This window comes from Mesoplodon bidens (genome assembly GCF_964165515.1).
Source record: "Mesoplodon bidens genome assembly, chromosome: 1".
Lineage (NCBI taxonomy): Eukaryota > Metazoa > Chordata > Mammalia > Artiodactyla > Ziphiidae > Mesoplodon > Mesoplodon bidens.
Window position 1 is genome coordinate 208,526,842 of NC_138176.1, and position 22,381 is coordinate 208,549,222.

A 22,381-nucleotide genomic window follows, 5' to 3' on the forward strand; every position below is an offset into this window, starting at 1 on the left:
TCAACTGCATCAATGTAAAAATTTGTCTTAGTTCAATTTCTTTTTGATCATAAGTGAAATGATTGAAGTAACCTATATATGTGATTAAATGCTTTCAAAAGCCCAAAATTTTTAATCTTTTTGAGGTAAAAACACATAAAAATTGAAAAGGACACTTTTATTAAATAGATTATATAAGGAAAAATTATTAAAAGTATATATTTAAAAAGTATATTCCCCAAACTGCTACTGTCAGTAAAATACCTTGTCCAAGTTCTTGGAAAAAATAAACACTAAATTATTTTCACTAAAAAATTTGTCCAACAACCAGAATGTATGAAAACAGCGTTTTGTAATTGTGAACACCCCTCCTTTGCATGATATTGGGATATGGCGGGTGGGGGGTTGTTTTGAACTTCTTTTAAAAGTTTATTTTCAAGTTGTCTGGGAACTCAGAACTGTTCAGAATGCTTCCTTTTTTTAAAAAAGTATAAAATTGTTTACTGTGATAATACATACAGAGACAATAACATGGAAATAGTCGAAGTTGCTAAGATCCGAGACTAGTTAGCATGATTTATGGTGTATCCATAGTCTGCAGTGTTATGTAATTTTTAAAATGAATTATTTCTGTTCAAAATATTTCTGATAGGTATTTAATAAGATTAGCACTAGGGTCTCATTAAAATTATTTACCTTGGTGATTTTATATACTTCTGATATTTTTCTAAGTTAATGATCAAAGCATATTTGCTGATCATTGGTTAATTAAAAGTCAAGGTATGAAAAAAAAAATCAAGATATGGTTACTGGCCTTTAATAGTAAGCTACAATCTTTTCTGTGCCCTTCTAGGGTGCTATGGGATGGTGTAGGGAAACGTGATGCAGTTCCCACAAAGAAGCTCTTTTCTCTGTTGCATAGAAAGAACTATGACCATGTCAGCAAATTCATCTCCTAAAAGTGTAGTTGGAGCTGCTCCTTCTTGTTCTACAGCATTGGATATGGGGAGTTCTTCACTCTACAAGGCTTACCCAGTTGAGTCTACTTTATCATAATTTGGAGTTTAAAAAATCAAGTGCTTTATTGCATCACTTAAAAAATTTCTCTCTTAAACCCACATCCACAAAGTCCTATTACTTGTAAATAGTATGATCAGGTAATAAAGCTATCCTTTTCATTAGACTGAGTATTTTTTAAATGAAATATTAAACAGGTGAGAAAAATAGTTTGGGGTTTTTTTTAGGTACTTCTTGGATCTAGTCCCAAAGTACAACTTCTGAAAACCTGTATAGATAGTCTCTTTGGAGTTTATTTAAATGCACTTTTAGGGGGTGAAATTTGTTGTCCTGGTTTTTGTTTTTAGCCAATGTAAGTTGCACAAGCAACTTGCAGATTTTTACTTGGTATACTGGCCAAACATAATGGCTGCTTAGTATAGAAACATTTAAAGAACTTTTCTTGCCCTGGGAAAGGATTTATTAGCACAGAGGAAAATATTAAACTATCCTGATGAATAAGCTGTTGTGCTTTTGTTTAACAGAACAAATTCTTTATAGTAAAGTTTATTTTGAAGTAAAATTATATTAACTGTTTTCCTATTAGAAATTTTTAAGAATTATAACAGAAGAAAAATAGCCTTTTAGAGATAAAAGAAATACACACATGCTGTAACTCCCTGTTAAAAATAAAGTCTTTGCAAGGGAAAAAATTCTCATATGTATCTCAAAACCATTACATTCATAATGTTTAGGTTAAAATGTCAAAACTAAAATTACCTTAAGTTAAAATATAATACAGTGAGGAAAAAGTAAAAAAAAAAAAAAACACTTCAGTATTTCTTCTATTTTATTCCTATCATAGATGTAGCCATCTCTCAAGCTTTAGCTGTTGATCTAAAATTTATCAGCTTTAAACTGTTTTAACTGAAAAGGTTTCTCACATGTTCAGTATAAAATAATATTTAATTATGTGTGTCCTGTCTTTTTCTGGGCTAAATCTACTAAGGTTCTTGTGATCTTGTTCATCCTCAGCTTGACAGGATGATTCCATATCCTGTTTCTAAACAGCTGCTGTGAAACCATTTGACAATGATGTGAATGCAAATCAATAGTGCAGATGTGATGACTAACTCAGAGTACTATGATATAAATATTTTAGTAGTTTGGATACTACTATTAGTACAAACTATTATTGTGGTAGTATTTTCAGCATTCATGACATACTTAAGGGACATAAATTTTTGGTCAACTAGCATCGCTAATCTGTTTCATATGAACTACTTGAAAAAGTTTCTGTAGCCCTCTATTTCTGCATTTTAAACTTAAATTTAGCACATTGTATATACTCCAGTTTTCTATTTCAGGCCTTTCTCACCTTTCAGAATAATTTTGATACTAGTTTTCTCTGACAGGAAATTTAAACCCAATTTAATTTTCACTCTGAAGAGAAATTATAGTAACTCTCTGGAAGGATTTTTTTTTCCCCCAACAAAACAAGGAACTTTAAAATAACATGCTACCTCATTTTCTTTCATGACCTCAGAAAATCTTAAAATCACTTTTTTTCCGTATTGGGAGGTGAGAAAACCTTCAGTTTAAAGATATTTGTAGTCCCCTTTTGAAAAGAGATCACTTACCTAATTCAAAAGGCCTGGGCTATAGTTCTTACCCTGAGCAGATTACATTCTTATTTGTAAACTAGTGGGTGGGGTTCATATGCAATCACAAAAATTTTTAGAAAACTGTTGAATGTCAAAAGTAATGGAAGGTATGATTGTATAGCAGCTAAATATGAGCGCCTGCTAGAGAAAGAATATAGTTGCCCTGTTTTAAAACTTGTCTTAACAAGGGAATTGGAAAGCTGTTTGCCAGAACTACATTTCCAGTGCTCCTCTGGCTTTCTGAAGAAAGGATGTGTTATGGGCAGCACTATTGTGACACTAAGCAACAGAAAGTTACTTGTAATTTAGATAAATCTAGCAGAGGAGCAAGTATACACACATACACACTTATATTTTTAAAACAAATACTTCAATATAACAGGTATTTAATGTCCTGATCAAAACAGCTACCATAGCTGCTTTGTGAATGTGGATGAAACAATTTTATTCGAATGAAAAATTCAGTGCTTCTCAATTTCCTCATCACTTTTTAAAATTTTATGTATAGTGAAGACTATTTTAATAGTTAGACTAGTTTCTCAACATGTGTTGGTGATACATATATTCAGTAATTTTTGTTAAGAATATTTCTTGGCTATTTGTGATAAATTTACATTGGGGTAGCATGTTGGCCCTTGGGATACATTTATAAGTAATGTAATGTGCCTACCGTATCAAGTTTCATCATTTTCATGGAATGTGAGCCTTAATGTGTGGGGGATGACTAAGACAGTAGGAAGGACTCAGGAAAATAATGAAAATTCTGTTTAAAAATAGAAAGTGTCGACTGTAGAGTGGGTGGGTCAGAGAGAAAACTTTTATGTTTGCTGTTTAGTGATTAAGGTCTGAGCTCTGGATCAGAACTGGATTGAGTACCAGCTCTGCCACTGCAGACATGGATTTGGATAGCTGTGATCTTGGGCAAGTTACTTAACTTCTCTGAATCCCAGAGAGCATTTCTCATCTTTAAATGGAGATGATAATAATAGTATCTACTTTATAATTTAGATTAAATAAAGTAATAATGCATGTAAAGCCCACGCATGTAAAGTATAGTGTCTAGAATTCCAATATTAGCATTTACTCTACCAGTATAGTAGAATTTATTTGGACCTGAAACTTAAAATGTCTATGATAATATTCTATTTATTATTACTTTCATAGTGGCATAGAAATTATATTGGCTAAGAAGGCAAAGACATTTTTAAAAATGAACTGTAAAGACTTCAGCAATACTGCTGATTTTTCCTACCTATACTTTTAATTTTTTCAAATGAGAATTGTTTTATAGATTGCGTACCCCACAGTTGAAACATAGATTCTGATTTAAGATGGATATCTTTCTACCTCACCTCTTTGATCCCTGTTCTAATTAAAGTGTCTTGATTTCAGAATTTGACCCCTTAACCACTTATCAGAGCCATTTATCAGAACCATTTATCAGACCCCTTCTCCATGTGCAGATAGGATCTGTGTAACAGGAAATTAAGGGGATAGGATAAAAGCTGTAGAGTGAGAAGCATGGCCTTGTCCTAAGTTTTTATGTTAATGTGGGGTTTATGCTTCCCTAGTGAGTATAAGAATAAGCTTTTGCATGAGATAGACTTTTCTGAGTTAAAATCTTAGCCATAAGACTTTGTAGCTATGCAACCTCAGGCAAATTACTGAGCCTCGGGTTTTTTCATCTGTTAAAAAATAACTACCTTAACAGAATATTAAAAGATTGAATGAGGTGATGCTAGAAAATGATATTTTTGTATATCTGTATATAATAGATGTTCAGTAAATAACGGCTATTAGTTTTTAACCACTTGGAACTTTTAGAAAAAAACTAACCATTTCATCCATTAGACCCCTTCCATGTTGCCATCCAAGCAAGTTACTCCCAGGGATTAGTCTGTTTATGTGTTCACAAATTAAATAAGATTTTTGACACATGCCTGCTGCTTTCTACTCACTGGTATTTATTGATGCCTAGCAAATTTACATTTATATGTAGTTCAAACATAAATACACACATACATACATACATACATCCTCCAGAATTATACATACCAGTGATATTAGAGGTGGTAGGCATTCAGTCAGAAAGTTTTATTAAATCAGCCTGGCAAAGTAGCACATTATACATATGTTTTTGTTCTAATACTTTAAGTTCCTTACTGTGCTAATATTCAAATCAGTACAATACATTTTTCTAGAGTATAAATATTATATTAGTAATACATTATCATAGTTAATATTCTGATCATTTATGGAATTAATTTGGTGGCATTTCATTATGACTGAATATGAGCATTTTTTTGTAATTCTTATTGCCAGAAACAACAAATACAGAATAAAATTTGAGAGGTTTTTTTAAAATGTATTATGTTTTGGGGTTCATTTTCTTAAGTAAGTGTAAATAGCTTTTAACAGTAAGTTAAAAGGTAAGACTAGACCTAGATACTTCAGGTTTTTTGTGCATTATAAACCTAAACCTTTTCTCAGAAAACTAGTAGAGAAAACTAATAGAGGTATAAATCTATAATATCTGGTAACTCTCTCTTTACCAGTTTGTCACTCAAGCCCTATCAGAAGGTTGGTTTGAATTGGCTGGCATTGGTACATAAACATGGACTTAATGGCATTTTGGCAGATGAAATGGTAAGTAGTACTCAATTTCTAGGATTTATCATTAATAGGCATCCTTGCTGTCATTCAAAAGATAAAAATTTCCCTTGACCCTGTTAGTTTACTGCTCTTACCAAGGTATAATCCCTCTCACTCCTCTCAGTTTTCTGTTGCTTATCTTAGTTCTAACCTCCCTACTTCCTCCTCAAAAATGAAAATAGGTTTTTTGTCTTTCTCATTAAATTAATAAATATATGTGTTTTTAAAATTAGATGTTACATAAAAATACACAGGAAAAAAAACCCAAAATCACACATAATCTTGCCATCTTAAAGTAAGTACTATTTTGGTATATATCTTTTTCCAGAATATTTTCCTCGGTAGGTGTGTGTGTATGCATATATACATACACATATATATATGTCATATTAAAAGAGAGATTTGGGGCCTCCCTGGTGGCGCAGTGGTTGAGAGTCCGCCTGCCGATGCAGGGGATGCGGGTTCGTGCCCCGGTCTGGGAGGATCCCATATGCCGCGGAGCGGCTGGGCCCGTGAGCCATGGCCGCTGAGCCTGCGCGTCCGGAGCCTGTGCTCCGCAATGGGAGAGGCACGACAGTGAGAGGCCCGCGTACCGCAAAAAAAATAATAAATAAATAAATAAATAAATAAATAAATAAAATAAAATAAAATAAATAGAGATTTTACTACGTGTGCTTTTCTATAGCTCCCTTTAAAATTTATCATAGATACCTGTCCTTGTTAGTAAATAAATCTACACGTTTATCATCACCATCATTTCAGTCATTTTACTTTTAATAGATGTTTCTGAGTTTCTGTTCTTTTCCAAATCACATTTTGCTTGAAGGTAAGCTTAGGAAGTTCATTACAACCAATAGTCCAAGTATTGTCATGTAGAAACTTGACCTTTAATCTAACTTTTACCTTCCTTCCTCCAGCTATGCTTTTTAAAAAGTGTTTATTAAAAATGAGTCATGTTCAATGGAGAAAATGTTTATTGAATATATGTATTACATTGTATATTAGATTTCCAAAATAAAAATTAACAAAGATAATAATCCTTGTTCTCTAGCTAGCTTCTAGTAAAATAATCTTCAGTTTTTCAAGACAGTTTCCACACATACCTCATACTGTCGTTAAAACAGAGATGCTATTTATCTAATAGAAAAGTGAATAATATATGCAGAATTTCAAAATAGTTAGAAATTACATATAGAATAGAGTAGTACAGTTGTGGAAACTGGACTTGGAAATCAAATCTGGGTTCTGGGTACCAAATTTGCCTTTCGTGGGCTGTGTAATCCTTACCAAATGACCTAATCTCTCAGAGCCAATATTAATAAAACATAGGTAATTCCTGTATCATAAGATTATATTTGGTATCAAATGAGGTATATTATGTGAAACTGTTTTTGTAACCTGTAAAGTACAATATTTATGATAAGGTAGTGTCTGCTAGGGCATCCCTAACAAAATACTAAAGACAGTGTGGCTTAAACAACAGAAATTTATTTCTCACAGTTCTGGAGGCTGGAAGTCTAAAATCAAGGTGTTGGCAGGTTTGGTTTCTCTTGAGGCTACTCTGTTTGGTTTGCAGATGGACACCTTGCTGTGTCCTCACATGGCTTTTTCTCTAGATACATCCATCTCTTCTTTTATGATAGAAGTTGGGTCCCTACCCTTGTGACCCTATTTAACTTTACTTATCTCTTTAGAGGCTCTATCTCCAAATAAACCCCAACATTGGGAGTTAGGGCTTCAACATGTTTGGGGTTGGAGGCAATTCACTTACTAACAGTTGGCAATGTTTAGCTCTCCTAAGGAGCTACACTTCCTCAGGAGCCTTTTTTTTTTTAATGCAATACTTTATTGATGTATAATTTACTTGAACTAAAATGCACAAATCTTCAGCTTAGTGACTTTTTACATATATGTACACCCATCTGACTGTCTCTGATATAAACATTTCCATCATCCCAGAAAGTTCCCTTATGCTCCTTTTCAGTCATTACCACCACTACTATTCTGACACCTATGACTACAGAATAATTTTTTTCTGATTTTGAACTTTATGTAAATAGATCCATACAGTATATACTGTTTGTTTCTGGTTCATTTGGTGCATAATAAAGTTACTAAGATTCATCGTCTTCTTACATGTATCAGTAGTTTGGTTTTTATTTTTTTTTATTGGCTTGTGGTAGTTCATAGTATAAATATGCTACAATTTGTTTATCCGTTCTCCTGTTGATGGCAATTTAGATTATTTCCAGTGCGTGGCTATTATAGTAAAACTGCATCGATATTCTTACCCAAGTTTTTTTGTGGACATATGCTCTCATATCTCTTGAATATATTTTTAGGAGTAAAATTGCTGGGTAATAGGATAGGTATGTGTTCCGCTCCAGTTAGTCATTGGAACCTCATTCTCCATCCAGCCAGTATGTATTAAATAGTTGCTTTATATTAACAGTTACCAAAATTATATCCTTTATATGCAAGCAGAGGTCTTCCATATCAATGTGTATTATGTATTAACTAGCAGTTAAAATACATTCCTACTCTTAACTAAGTTATAGTATCACTTGGAGATTATGATCTGTTTTATGTGTTACTGAGAACTAAGAATATAGTAGAAATTCTCATAGAGTTGCATGGGGAATCATAAATAAATAAAACCAGAAATATTCTTTTTCCTTTCATTTTCCCAATATTTATTTGGGTTTTTTGTTTGTTTTTAAATTTAGTATATTGTCTTTTAAACTTTTCATTTTAGGGCCTGGGAAAAACTATTCAAGCGATTGCATTCCTAGCGTACCTCTATCAGGAGGGTAATAAAGGTCCTCATTTGATTGTTGTTCCAGCATCAACTATAGGTTTGTAATACTGTGGACAACTTTACTTGACTCAGTAGTATTTTATACAAGGGGAAGAAAAATCGTGTGTGTGTGTGTGTGTGTGAGATTTCTTAGTTTGTGAAGGTGAATATTCATTTCTTTGGTTTCCTTACACTTTTCACCCCTTTGCATATGTGTGTTTGATTATACTGGAAGTCTTTTTAGAGAAAATAACTCTAATATAAGTCAGTTATTCAGCTTATTATATAGATTATCTATAAATTATTATAGATCATGTACCATTTGAAAAGATCATTTGTTTTCATAATACTTTTAAGTTGTTTTAATGAGTAATTTAAGAGAAACACTTTTGAATTTATAATTAAACATTTATTAAGAAAGAATGTATGCAGTTCATCCCCACTCAAATTACTCTTTCATTCTTTCTCAGTTGATTGAATGTAGACTAGAGTAAGAGAATGCATGTATGAATGTACCAAAAAAAAAAAAAAATCCTCTTTAAATTGGAAATCAGTAATCACCTATAAATATAATGGTTGGCCCTCTGCTCTTCATTTTGATGCCACCTCAAAATCTCCAAGTCATTTTCATCATCAAGAGTAAAATTGTGAAGAGTCTGTGATTTTTAAAAATTATCTTCTATTATTTTATAAAAATAATTTCTGGGTAGAACTTCTCAGACTTCAGTGTTCATTTCAGTGCACACGTCTACCTGTTGTAGCAGGTGCAAGTAATATCTCTTTTGTTTCATAGATAACTGGCTAAGGGAAGTTAATTTATGGTGTCCCACTTTAAAGGTGCTCTGTTACTATGGTAAGAATATGTCATGCTTTTAACTTTGGAGACTTCTTTAAAATCTTAGCATACAGTAAAGTACAATAAATACAATCAGTGTGTGTGTGTCATTTTTAAATTCTAGGTTCTCAAGAAGAACGTAAACAGATTAGATATAACATTCATAGTAGATACGAAGAATACAATGTAATCGTGACCACGTAAGTATTGAGAAAAAATTTTTTTGGAAAAATAATTTTGTACATCCACCTAAATTTTTAAAAAATGTTTAAAAAATATTAGTAGTAAAATAAAGGATAGTTTATGCTAAGAACTCTGCAACAAAAGCAATAGAATGAGTTATGTTGAAGATTCAGGCATTTTTCAGTTTGGTGTATAATACCATGATAGCAGTCTTTTGTTAATTCTATAGGAGGTCATGATTAAAAGAATTCATCCAAAATTCATCTTTTCTTAATAAAATGGACTCCATTTTCATATATAGTCTTGCTAGTTGCTGTTAACTGTTATTTCTTGGTTTCACTCTACTAGTTTAATAAAATGGTGTTATGTTCTTAACAGAAATGTCTTAGCTTCATGTTCTTCTTTCTACTGCCTCGTAAAATATAACAGTTCATAAAGCGTGTAATAATTGCAGGTTACATATAAACTGTACCCAAATTGGCCTCTTCCTAGATGTGTAGAAGTTGTCTAATTACATTATAACATATGAATTGTCTTTTAACTGCATATTGCAGCTTTTGTAACTTGGTTACATGTACATCAGTAATTTTGGATATAAGTACATCAATATTTATTTGAGTATCAACTGTGTCTAGTGTTATCTTTTAGCTACTGGCTATTAGAAATATATACATAAAAATAATTTGTCAAAACATTAAATCTCACGAGTCCATGCTCTTAAAGGTATGATCTTAGAGATTGTTTTTTCTTTGGCAACAGGTATAATTGTGCAATCAGCAGTTCTGATGATCGTAGTCTGTTTCGTCGGCTGAAATTGAATTATGCAATTTTTGATGAGGGCCATATGCTGAAGAATATGGGCTCCATCCGCTACCAGCACCTTATGACAATTAATGTAAGAGAGTGTTCTGTGAATTTGTCCAATTATGATAAAATTTCAGATTATGTATTTTAATATATATAGTATTTTATATCAGGGACCAGCAGTCTTTTTCTGTAAAGGACCAGGTAAGTAAATATTTCATGCTTTGTGGGCCATTCAGCTTCTGTCACTTGTTCTTTGCTTTTTCTTTTTTTTTAAACAACGCTTTTAAAATGTAAAAACCATTCTTAGCTCATGATCTTCAATTTGCCAACCTTTGTTCTATAGGACAAACTTTATGAATATCAGGTATAATCTGTCTTCTTCCATTGCCTCATCAAAAAGTAATGTGGGAACACAAGTTACCTACTTAATAAAATGAGACTTAGTTTTACACATTCTATCTTAAAGTACAATATATAATTTTTCTAAATTACTTATCTTTTATGACAATGTTACATTACTAATAATGGTTTTAATTTTTTTCTCCCTCACTGAGGGAAAAAACAAGAAGGATGTGGATCTTTAAAAAAATAAAAAATACTAATCTAAAATTTACCTTTGTTCACAGGCAAATAACCGTTTGCTGCTCACCGGGACACCTGTGCAGAATAACCTGTTAGAACTCATGTCGCTGTTGAATTTTGTTATGCCTCACATGTTCAGTAGTAGCACCAGTGAAATACGAAGAATGTTTTCTTCTAAGACAGTAAGCATAAATTCATATTTTTTCTCAACCAGCTTACTTTGCGTTTTACCTGGACCATTTTTCTATTTTGTCTCTTTTTCTTGTTTTCATGTAGCATATGTGCTATGAAATAAGTTTAAGTAGTTGATATCCCTATGTTCGGATGAGTTGGGAAGTCAGCCAGAATACAGTAGGAAATAAATTGGTGGCTTCTATAATCATTGTCTAAAAGTTTTGGTTTTTAATACCCTAATTTTCTGAAGAATGACAATTTTAAATTAGTGGGTAGCTCAGATATATATGTGAGCTATCATCTTCTTTATTAAAATTAGGTAAATTAGCATTTTTTAATAGGTAAACTATAAAACTGGACAAAAGTAGAATATCCAGAAAATTCCTATACTGGGAAATATGTTTTGAATTAAAACTCCATAAATTAAAAAGTAACAATTTCTAAAAGTCACAAGAAAGAAATCCTATTTCAAAGAAAATCTGGTTATTTTTTCCCTATTGCTTAGAAAAAGTAAGAGTGTAGTTTTCAAGAACTTCCATTTTCCAGTACAGCAATGGTAATATAGATTCTTGACACACCCAAATCACATGTATTCTGCGAGAATTTTCTGTGATAATCTTCTACTGCAAACTGACTGCCTTTCTAACTTTCACTAATGTATTCCATCCCACTTGATGGCCTAGCAGATCATAGGATGTGGAGGATTTCTTAGAATAACATTCCTCTTCTCCAAAATTAACAGGTTTTGACTAGGAACCGTCCCATTTCTGTAGACCTGCACTAGCTTTCTTTTGGGACCATTTTCCACAAATAAATACAAGTTTTCTACTTATCTCTCTCTTCCCCTCCACCCAAACTATCTTAAACACACACATATTTTTTCAAGAGAGTTATCTATGTAATCAGTGATGACTTACCAGTTAATTACTTCTGAACACCATCCTAGTGCAGTTCAATTTCATTACCTCTGCAGAGTACACAATTACATGTCACAAAACCTCAAAATACATGTGGAGCTTTAAGAAATACATTACAGCCCAGAATTCAAGTCCATCTAGAATGAATTGAGTTTCTATGGGAAATAACTCAGATTGTAGTGAGGGAGATTTTCATGTTGTGTAATACTGTTATTGTGATCATTTAAATGAATAATTTAAAAGGTCATGTTCTTATTTTACTTAGAAACCAGCAGATGAGCAAACTATATATGAAAAGGAGAGAATAGCACATGCAAAGCAAATTATAAAACCGTTTATTCTCAGAAGAGTAAAAGAAGAGGTAACTCTTATCTGCATATTTTTATTCTGATTGTTTTCTTAAAATCTGTTTTCTTTATTTGAATGATCTGCTTCAACTGTTTTCCTTTCCCAGGTTCTCAAGCAGCTACCCCCCAAGAAAGATCGAATTGAGTTGTGTGCAATGTCAGAGAAGCAGGAGCAACTCTATTTGGGTCTTTTCAACAGATTGAAAAAATCTATCAATAACATGGGTATAACCTGATTTTCACAATTTTATATGAAAAATAATTCTGTACTAGGGCTGCATTTTATTTAGTCCTATGATAGTGGGATTTGCTTATTTTTTAAAATCAGTTGGAATTTGAAGAAATAGTTTTAAAACCTTTTGTTTGCATTGAGATGTATTTCAACAAACAGCTATCAGCTTGTTGTTGTTTTTAATGTGTCACAGAAAAAAACACAGAAATGTGCAATGTCATGATGCAGTTGAGAAAAATGGCCAATCATCCTTTATTACATCGCCAATATTACACAGCTGAAAAACTCAAGGAAATGTCTCAGCTTATGCTAAAGGTAAGGATTTTGTATTATGCTAACACTAAGCTTTATTAACACTAGTAAACATTAGGTTCATTGATAGTCTAAAAATCAGACCATTGAACCTAGTAAGCATATTAATTAACCACGAATTTAAGAAAAACATTTTTAACACAGAGTTCAAAATAATTTAGGGGACATAAGAGCCAAGAAGGACTGACAGTCTACATCAACAGTCAGCCAGCTATGGCCTTAGGACCAAATATGACAATAGCTATTTCTACAAATAAAGTTTTGTTCTAACACAGCCACACCCTTTTGTTTCTTTGTTTTCTGTGACTGCTTTCTCAGTACGAGGGCAGAGTGGAGTAGTTGCAAAACAGATTATTTTGCCTACAGAGCCTAAAATATTTACAGAAAAAGTTTGCCAACTCCTGGTCTGGACTTCCATAATGCACTTCTTTTATTTATTTTTCACCAAAAAGATTCATCAGATTATATGTCCTGGATTATGAGACATTTTTCTCCATTTATTTTCTTCATTTTATTTCTTCTTTATTTTGTCTACAGTTTTAGCTGTAACTCTCTATTTTTGCCTCATTCTCCCTTAACCTACCCCTATTTCTCCTTGCAGATCATTGTGTTTAGAGCAACCATTTGCCTTTTTAAAATTTTTTATATTTATGGAAAATGTCAGACATGTAAAAGTAGAGAGAATTGTATAATGAAATCTTCTACGCATATGAAACCTTCACCCATTTTCTACAGTTATCATCTGGAATGACACTGCTCTCTCTTGTTTCACCTAGAATCCTCTCCAGGATCATTTTGGACCAAATTGTAGACATTTCATCTGTAAATTTATCAGTGTGTTGTCTCTAAAACAATATGAACTTCTCCTCTTTATTGTACCTAAAAAAATGAATATTAATTTCCTTTGGTAAATCTGTTGCACTAAAATATTTTATGATTTAGATATTTTATCAGATGTAAACAATTTTATTAGGTTGTTCTAATCATATTATAAATTATCTTCATTTTGAAGTATATATTGTTTTGTTTTGTTTTGAGGAACCTACACATTGTGAGGCTAACCCTGACCTGATCTTTGAAGATATGGAAGTTATGACAGACTTTGAATTACATGTACTTTGTAAACAGTATCGACACATTAATAACTTCCAGTTAGACATGGACTTGATTTTAGATTCTGGAAAATTTCGAGTTTTAGGCTGCATCTTGTCTGAATTGAAACAGAAGGTACTAAAGAAGAATACTGTTCCTTATATGTTTCCCCAGTTAGTTCAACTTCTTTGAAACAGTTCTGGCATGATTTGACTTTCTTGTAGCTTTAGCCTTTGTTCTACATTCTTCTAGAAACTGGTGTTTGAGCATTTTTTGGATATATTTGGGCATATATTTTCCTGATTACTCTTCCACCTAACAGAAGTTAGTAGAATATATCTATATTGATTTTTTAAAAATAATTTTAATTGTCATTATTTCATAGGTGACAATCTATATAATTGCTTCAAAATTAATATCTTGAAGATATTGATACTATGTAAAATAAATTAATACTACAATTTATATGTGAAATAGATTTGTAAGATCACAATCTAAGTAGTACTTTTAGTAGCTGTTCCCATTAATTAGTCTTAAAAATCAATTTTAGGTCAAAGTTTAGAAGATAATTTACTTATATGTAATCTAAGAAACTTACCTTAGCTATGATTACTTTATTATTATTAAGCAGTTTTTCATTAGATACTTATAATTTTATTTTTTATGTGTCTAATTAATATATGTATTTCCACAGGGTGATAGAGTTGTATTATTTAGCCAATTTACCATGATGCTGGATATTTTAGAGGTTCTCTTAAAACATCATCAGCATAGGTACCTCAGACTAGATGGAAAGACTCAGATTTCTGAAAGGTTGGTATACTTTAATTTCAGAAAATCTCTCCACCTTACCCTCAAATAAGAGTAAATGTTAGAATTTTAAATGTCTAGGGCATTTGATGGAATTATATTGCTTTGAGTCTTACGTTTGGTTGCTTTAAATCATTCATTAACTTAAGATGAAGAAAATTTAATTTTTGGTCTGAATCCTATACAAATATATTTTGAAACAACTACTAGAATTATATATATGTCAGTGTTTTCTCTTTAAAAATCATTTTAAGTCTAAAACACTTTATCTTTAAACCAAGGTTATCTTAAAATCTTGGGCTTTTCATATTTTAAGGGTAATTGAGTAAGTTTGAGTTTGGTTTTTTGTTTGTTTGTTTTCTTTTTTAATTCCCAAAGTTTAAAAAATTGTCTTAGTTGGAATGCTTTTTCTAGTGTGTTTAAACTGCATCGTATCTTTGGTTTATTTTTTTTTATCAGCCAGAGTAAATTTTTTTTTCCTGCATTAGAGTAAGGAAAGAAGTCTTGCTAAAAGAGAATACATCATTATAGTCTGATTTTGAGATTCTTAGTTCATCGGGTATATTGTCTATGAGTCACAGCTGGCAGACTTGGAGAAGGTTAAAGATTGAAAAGCCATGTGCAGAATTTAGAAAAGCCAGAAGTCATTAAACAAAGGACAAAACAGTCCTTTAGCAATTAATCAAATCTGAATAGTTAAAAGTTAGAGTTAGTAGGGAGATAAATGGTATAGAAAAGAAGTTGGTGAATTGGATAGGTCTTTTCAATAAAATAGCTACAGGAAAAATAACTAGAATACCAAGAGCATGTATTTACATCTTCACGTTTATTTTCCATGTGAAGTGATTGTTTTCAGTTTTAATTATATACCTTTTTGTGAGATTTAACCTAATATATTTGTCTTATAGGATTCATCTAATTGACGAGTTTAATACCGATATGGATATCTTTGTGTTTCTGCTGTCAACAAAAGCTGGTGGCCTAGGAATAAACCTGACTTCAGCAAATGTTGTTATACTTCACGATATTGACTGTAATCCTTACAATGACAAACAAGCAGAAGATAGATGCCATAGAGTAGGCCAGACTAAGTAAGTGTTTGCAGTTGAAATTTATTTGTAATCAAATGCCAGTTTAATTTGTATAGAATATTAGAATATGATCTGTCAGATGTCCTGCCTTAGTTTTTATATTTTCAGCAAAGCATGGCTTCTGCTGTATTTTATACCAACCAGTGTTGAATATGAACTCCACCATGTAATCTATTCATATTCTAGTAATTAAAACAGGGAATTCCCTGGCAGTCCAGTGGTTAGGACTAGGTGCTTTCACTGCCAAGGGTGCAGGTTCAGCCCTGGTCAGGCAACTAGGATCCCACAAGCCATGTGGCATGGCCAAAACAATAAAAAATAGATAAAAGGAAACCACCTCCCACCCCCAGTCCAAGTAGTTATGCAGCAAATGAAAACTAAGTATTACCAGTGGTCCAGCCCCTTTGAAAAAGATTAGTAATTAGTAATTACTAATTAGTAACTTGCTTGTCACACCATGTAAGAGCCAGATAGACTGGATAATGTGCATACGATTACTACCTTGTTACCTCATAGGAAATAGATTATGTGAGCTGTAGATATTTTAGGTGAAGGTTAAATTAGACATTGGTCACAGGACATAAAGAGGTGAAAATACCTATAATTCAGCTCTATTCTCACATGTAAACAGCAGACAATCAGTGTTTTCTTTGTGGAGTATTTTACTGTATTTCCAAAAGACATTGGTAAGTTCATTTATGAACCAAATATTTATCAGTACTTAAAGGTGGAACTAAAACCTCCCATATAATCTTTATACTTTACTACACTTCCTTACTTTATGTACTAAATTATTTCTTGGAACCTGATAAGCAAAGCATGTTCTTTTTAAAAATAGAATACCCTACCTCAACCCAGAACTGTTTGTTGTAATACAGTTCTACCAGTAATTTTAAAGTACAGATATCTTTTTCTCATCTCTTGAATCAATAGGAGAGGATGTTTAAAAGTGACGTGCTCAGAAAATGTCAATCTCAAGTAGTTTGAATGAAAGAATTTAAATTTATGGATGTATTTGTTAAACAATTTTCAAATTATTCTTATTGCATTCTAAGGTGAGTTAATGTCGTTTATATATATTAAGTAATTATATATTATGTAACCAATGGACGTATCTTGTATTTTCCTTAGAGAAGTACTAGTTATAAAATTAATAGGTCAAGGGACAATCGAAGAATCCATGCTAAAAATTAATCAACAGAAATTGAAACTAGAACAAGATATGACCACAGTAGATGAAGGTAAGTTATTTGTCAGCATAAACTTTATTTATATGAAAAGGCATCAACTTAGCAGTAGCAAGGGGATAATAAAGATGATTTGAGTCCTTAACTTGGCGTGCAGTTTAGGGATAACGTGGGAGAAGATAAGCATACTTATTTCAAAAGTACTACAATAACTAAGATCATTTTGCCAGAACTGATACAAACACTTTGATATTGAAAAATTCTGTCTCTGACCTCAAAATATCCCAAAAATAAATTAAAATTGGGTCTATCTACAGTTTTATGATTTACTTACTAAGTAATATTTATGAATCCAAAGATTTAAAGTACATGGCATAATATTAAGTTATTAAGAACTCTCACATTTATATTTATTTCATTTTGACTAGCCAAATACTCATTTCACTAGAGTGCAATAAAATGCATTTATTCAAAAATTGAATAATTTCAGATTAAAGAGCAGTTGGGTACTAGAAACAATTGTCAAATAAGAGAATCCTCTCCATTTCCTCCATCTTTTTCAAGAGAATAATTTTTAAAGTTTTAAAAGTTTAAATTTTATATATATTTATATATATATATATATATATATATATATAATACATTCACATAGTTCAAAATTCCTAAGATATTAAAGGGCAAACAAAAGCCTCCTTCTCACCCTATCACCCAGCTTCCCCAGAAACATGACACATTAGGGTTTGTTTTTTTTTAAGTGAATGACTAGTTGTTTCTGCGTCTTGCTTTTTTTGTTTGATGTTAAGTTTAGATTTCATGGGCTATTTTCAAATCTATGGACGAGCTTAGAGGCAAGCATTTCAATGAATTCCCTGAGAGTTATTCAGTAGTTTTTGTTCCTAATCGTGTTTTTTACTGAAAGGAGAAGAGTAGATAAAAGTAGTCTCTTAAGTTTAGACTGTAACTGGGGTCTCTGTGGTGACACAGAGAGAGAGCGAGAGAGAGACACCTGGATAAGTGTCTAGATACTGGGGTCTTGTTTAATTGAAAAAAAAAATTTTTTTAAACAATGATTTTATCTTTGGACTGAAAATAAGTGTAGATGAAATGATTTCTGTTTGGTTGGATTTGGGAGTTTTGTCTTTATTTTCACTATTCAGATTGTTACATAAAAAAAATTTTTTTTTTGTATATCTTCTTTTATTCTCTTTTACATCTTGCATTGAATTTTTTGGTAAATGTTTTTATTTAGTGAACCTGAGGAGTAAGTACTATGTGCTGTATGAATAGGATATGATCCAAACTATATCTGCATATCTCTGTCAAATCAAAAACAGAAGCTGTAGACTGCTGTGCTGGCAATGTGAACACAAGCACAGAGGAAGTTGCCCTAACATATGTAGGAATTCGGGAATATTTTTAACAGGGAGTGACACTGAATCAAACTGGGCCTTGAAAGATTATTAAGAATTCACCAAAAGTAGAGAAAATTAGAGAGAAGAAATACGTTTCATAAAATACGTTTATCAGAATTTTAACACCAGTTTCTGACCTGCAGGTGACGAAGGGAGTATGCCAGCAGATATAGCCACATTACTAAAAACATCAATGGGCCTGTGAAATAAGAATTGTTAATTCCTAACTGATGACGAAATACCAACTTGGTGCACTCAAGGACATTTACATTATGATGACCATGGGGTTTATGAACATTTATAACTTTTTATAATTTCCATATTACATTTCTCATAGTATGGACAACTTTTTTGCCACTAACTGAATTCTCCAGATGCTCACATGTGAAATTTCAAAAAAAAGCCACAGATACGTAGTCTTGAAGATGTTAAATAATCATTTTACAAAACAGTTTTCTGAATGGGGATTAGTTGGTGATTGTTTGTAACAAATACGCTAATGCTTTAGAAATGTCAGTATTTTTGTAATTATTTCTACCTCCAAATATATATATATATTGTCTTTCACTGGATAATATGTGTAGATTTTTACATGTGCCTTATTTGACAATGCTTACGTCTTGTTTTTGCTCGTCTCATTTGAAGTTCTTTTTTATTATGTTAAAGAATGCAGCTGTATAGATTATATAGCTTTCATTTTATTGCTATTTGAAACAGATGTTCACCACTGTCAACAAGAACTCAACCTGAATTTAAAGGTGGCATTCCATATACTAACACCCCCAGGTCCTCCCAAGTACTTCTGTTAAAACAGATTTGTTTGGCTAGGCACTAAGTTGTTTTCCAGTGAATAGTAACTAAAGAAGCCCTTATCTTGCTCCATGAATCAATTCCTTCTGTTCACTTGCCAACTGCACTAACTGTGCTTATTACTCTGCCTATTCTTGTGCATGTTTTCATTGATTTCCCTCTCCTGGCTTTTGCTTCTCTTGAAACTGTTGCCCAGTCATTTCTGCTCCAGTTCTCTTTACTCTCTAAATAGTAGTTTATTCCTGCCACATCTCCGCACATCAGCAAAATATTGGTGACATTTTTCTAGCCTGGCAGAACAGATTAACAGGCTGTTTCACCTCAAAGCAGACTGAATATGACTTCATTTCAAGGCAGCATTAGGTACTGCATGGAAATAGGTCATTAACTTTAAATTCTTATCAAAATATAACTTAGCAGTTTGCAGAATTTCCAGTATGGGACCTCCTAAAGAGAGAGCCATTGTTCAATTCCAAATCAGTGTGGGTGACAAAGTGAAATTTAGAAGAGGTAAAGTTGTCTAGTTGATATTTAACTCTTTATTAAGTCTTTCTTTAAATTTTTGCCTGTCAGTCTATATTGCTGTTTTATTATACATCAGTTTCTTTGTATAACTTGTGAGTTTCATGTGTTTTGTTTTATTATGTAAATATTATTATAAATAAACTTATTTATAAATCAAAGATCTGTTAATTATTGGAGATTATACTTTCAAGACCTCCTGAGTTCCTAAGTTTTTAAGGTAATATAATCCTCGACTTAGAAGGTTAATGAAGCTCTTACATTGATTCTTCAGATACTGTAGACTCTGAAAGCTGATGAGTCAGTAGACTTAGCCAATCTTGCAAGTGTATTGAATATACTCAACATATTTTAGTGTAATGGGCTGAAGGGACCTGCAAATAGTATTCATACCTCCTTCTGCATCACAGTACCCAAATCGCTTAGTGAAATGTTGAGAATATTCTAAAAATTGCATAATGGATTTCTCATAACTTTCCTGTACTAATGTGTCTTCAATGATAGGCTGTTTCTTTGGTTGTTGTTAAATCCATATTTTTATTTTAATGAATGTAGTTGGGTTCTCCCTGTAATGCCATATTATGTTTTTGGCATAATAAAAATATTTGTGATCATAAGTTGTATTTTCACACCCTTAGTAGTTTCTAAACTTTCATCCCTTTACCCTTAAAAATGCATAATATGGAAGGACTTCCCCAGTGGTGCAGTGGTTAAGAAGCCACCTGCCAATGCAAGGGACACCAGGGTTCGAGCCCTGGTCCAGAAAGATCACACATGCCGCGGAGCAACTAAGCCCGTGCGCCACAACTACTGAGCCTGCGTGCCACAACTACTGAAGCCCATGCACTGTAGGGCCCATGTGCTGCAACTACTGAAGCCCAGGTGCCTAGAGCCCGTGCTCCACAACAGGAGAAGCCATGGCAATGAGAAGCCCACGCACCACAATGAAGAGCAGCCCCAGCTCAGCACAACTAGAGAAAGCCCATGCACAGCAACAAAGACCCAAAAAAACCCATAATATTGAGCACAAAAGAGATGATACTGTGTGCTTAATATCTCTTTCTCAGTAAACTGGTACTTATTACTTTGGGTGTATTCTCAGTCCCTTTACTGGACTGATGTCAGTAAACATCATAATCCATTGTCAGTAAAGAGTCTATGAAGCCACAGTTGTTGTAGTATCTTGGCCGACTGAAGCAACTTATGTTTTTGTTGATACAGGTCACACACAGATAAAAGACGTATGTGTTTTCATAACTGTCTTTCTCACCCCATAGACTTGTAACTTTATACCAATAGATAATCTATGTTGAAACATTAAAATTGCTCCTAGTTATTGGTGTTATTGTAGAGTGGTTAGATAGGAGTATCAGGAGACTTGGTTTCCATTTGTGTGACCTTAAGCAAGACACTTAAATGGTCCATAAAATTAAGGAATTGATGGTTTTAACTTCCCAAAAGGTATGATTATTTTTCTGATTATAATATGCAGTTCCATTTCTGCTTTGATTAATTCATGTTCTCTCACACTTGCTTACTTGCTCAGTGAGATGTTTAATTTAGATATAGGATGGGGTAATGGAATGCGTTGTCCTTTCAGTGAAAAAAAGATGACCTAAAGGTTATGATGATGCTATGATTGAAATACTTCCTTATAAAACCTGCTGTGGTTGCATTTTCTATTGGAATTATGATAATTATGATATGTAAACAAGTGGGGCTGATTATCTTAGTTTTTCATAATTTAGATAAACATTGTATCTATCAGTTTTACTAAATTATGTTTTCATTAAAGTTTGTCAGAATGTAATTACGTGGAGGAAAATGAACGTGCCTAAGAGGGAAGAAAAGTTTCTACCTTCATTAGAGTATTATTTGAATTTCTTCTGTGAAAGGTAAGTTTTCTTCTTTAGACTTCCCTGATGACATGATTCAGCACTTTGCAAATGAGACTCGTTTATAACCTATTGTCATTTCTTAACAGCCACTAACAACGGTAAGAAAATGTAATCCAAAGAAGCAAGGTACTTGGGAAATACACTTTGTTTTTCTGTGTAATCCTTAATAATGTGTACAGTATTTAACTTCCTTTTCCTGAATTTCATAGATGATTGTTGGGAGGAAAGAAGCACCTTCAACAGGGTCACACTTAGATGGACTTGACTTTTCTTTCTTCCTCCCCACAACCTCTCCCCACTTTTTGCTTCTCAACTACATTCTCCTTCCTCTGCCCTGCAGTTCACGGATAAGGCCATCTATTTTGTTAATGTGTTTCCTGATACAACATGACATACTAAGATTAGACTATTCAATATTAATAGTATTAACAGGTAAATTGAACTAAAATGTGATGTTCCAATATAGTTATGGTTTAAAACAGGTTGGGATAATCTAAATATATAGTTATTTGGAAGATTTCTATATAAATGGCTTGTTTATACAGGCAGTTCTTGCACAGTAGTGTGGTACTGTAGAAATTATTCAAGTTGAAAGTGTGTAATCAGTGGGGAAAATGATTCTTCCATGACCTTTAAAAATTTTGTCAGCACATTATAAATGTGTAAGTGAACAAAATAGTAAAACTAATATTCAGTACACTGTAAAATACTAGAAACACTGAGGAAGTCATTTTTGTAAAAAATTTATCAGAGTAGTTTGAACAGTACCTTCCTATAAAACTTGCAAGCACACATTTTTTTTTTTTTGTCTCTTGGTAAATAGTCATAATCCTAAATTTGGATCAGCTTCCAACATTTTATTGCTCTTCCAATGTCATGAGATATCACTGTTCTTTTTTCTTTTTAAATAGACTTTATTTTTTCGAGGGGTTTTAGGTTCATAGCAAATTCAGCAGGAAGTACAGAGAGGTCCCATGTACCCCTGCTCCTACACAGACACACCTTCCCCACTATCGGCATCCTGCACCAGAATGGGACATTCGTTACAGTCAGTGAAAATGCATTGACACGTCATAATCGCC

General features: G+C 32.6%; 1 protein-coding gene across 3 annotated transcripts in view; it reads left to right on the forward strand.

The window, feature by feature from the left end:
- SMARCAD1 (SNF2 related chromatin remodeling ATPase with DExD box 1) overlaps nucleotides 1-19,562 on the forward strand; it is a 71,768-nt gene extending 52,206 nt beyond the window's left edge. For all 3 annotated transcript variants that reach the window (XM_081227981.1, XM_081227980.1, XM_081227982.1), the window contains exons 11-24: nucleotides 5,195-5,285; nucleotides 8,047-8,146; nucleotides 8,882-8,941; nucleotides 9,048-9,123; nucleotides 9,866-10,001; nucleotides 10,540-10,677; nucleotides 11,852-11,947; nucleotides 12,041-12,158; nucleotides 12,359-12,480; nucleotides 13,516-13,704; nucleotides 14,264-14,382; nucleotides 15,288-15,470; nucleotides 16,602-16,711; nucleotides 18,213-19,562. In XM_081227981.1, coding sequence (XP_081084107.1) covers nucleotides 5,195-5,285; nucleotides 8,047-8,146; nucleotides 8,882-8,941; nucleotides 9,048-9,123; nucleotides 9,866-10,001; nucleotides 10,540-10,677; nucleotides 11,852-11,947; nucleotides 12,041-12,158; nucleotides 12,359-12,480; nucleotides 13,516-13,704; nucleotides 14,264-14,382; nucleotides 15,288-15,470; nucleotides 16,602-16,711; nucleotides 18,213-18,274 — 1,600 coding nt within the window. In that variant the 3' untranslated portion in view covers nucleotides 18,275-19,562. The remainder of the gene's footprint in view (nucleotides 1-5,194; nucleotides 5,286-8,046; nucleotides 8,147-8,881; nucleotides 8,942-9,047; nucleotides 9,124-9,865; nucleotides 10,002-10,539; nucleotides 10,678-11,851; nucleotides 11,948-12,040; nucleotides 12,159-12,358; nucleotides 12,481-13,515; nucleotides 13,705-14,263; nucleotides 14,383-15,287; nucleotides 15,471-16,601; nucleotides 16,712-18,212) is intronic.
- The last annotated feature ends 2,819 nt before the right edge of the window (nucleotides 19,563-22,381 follow it).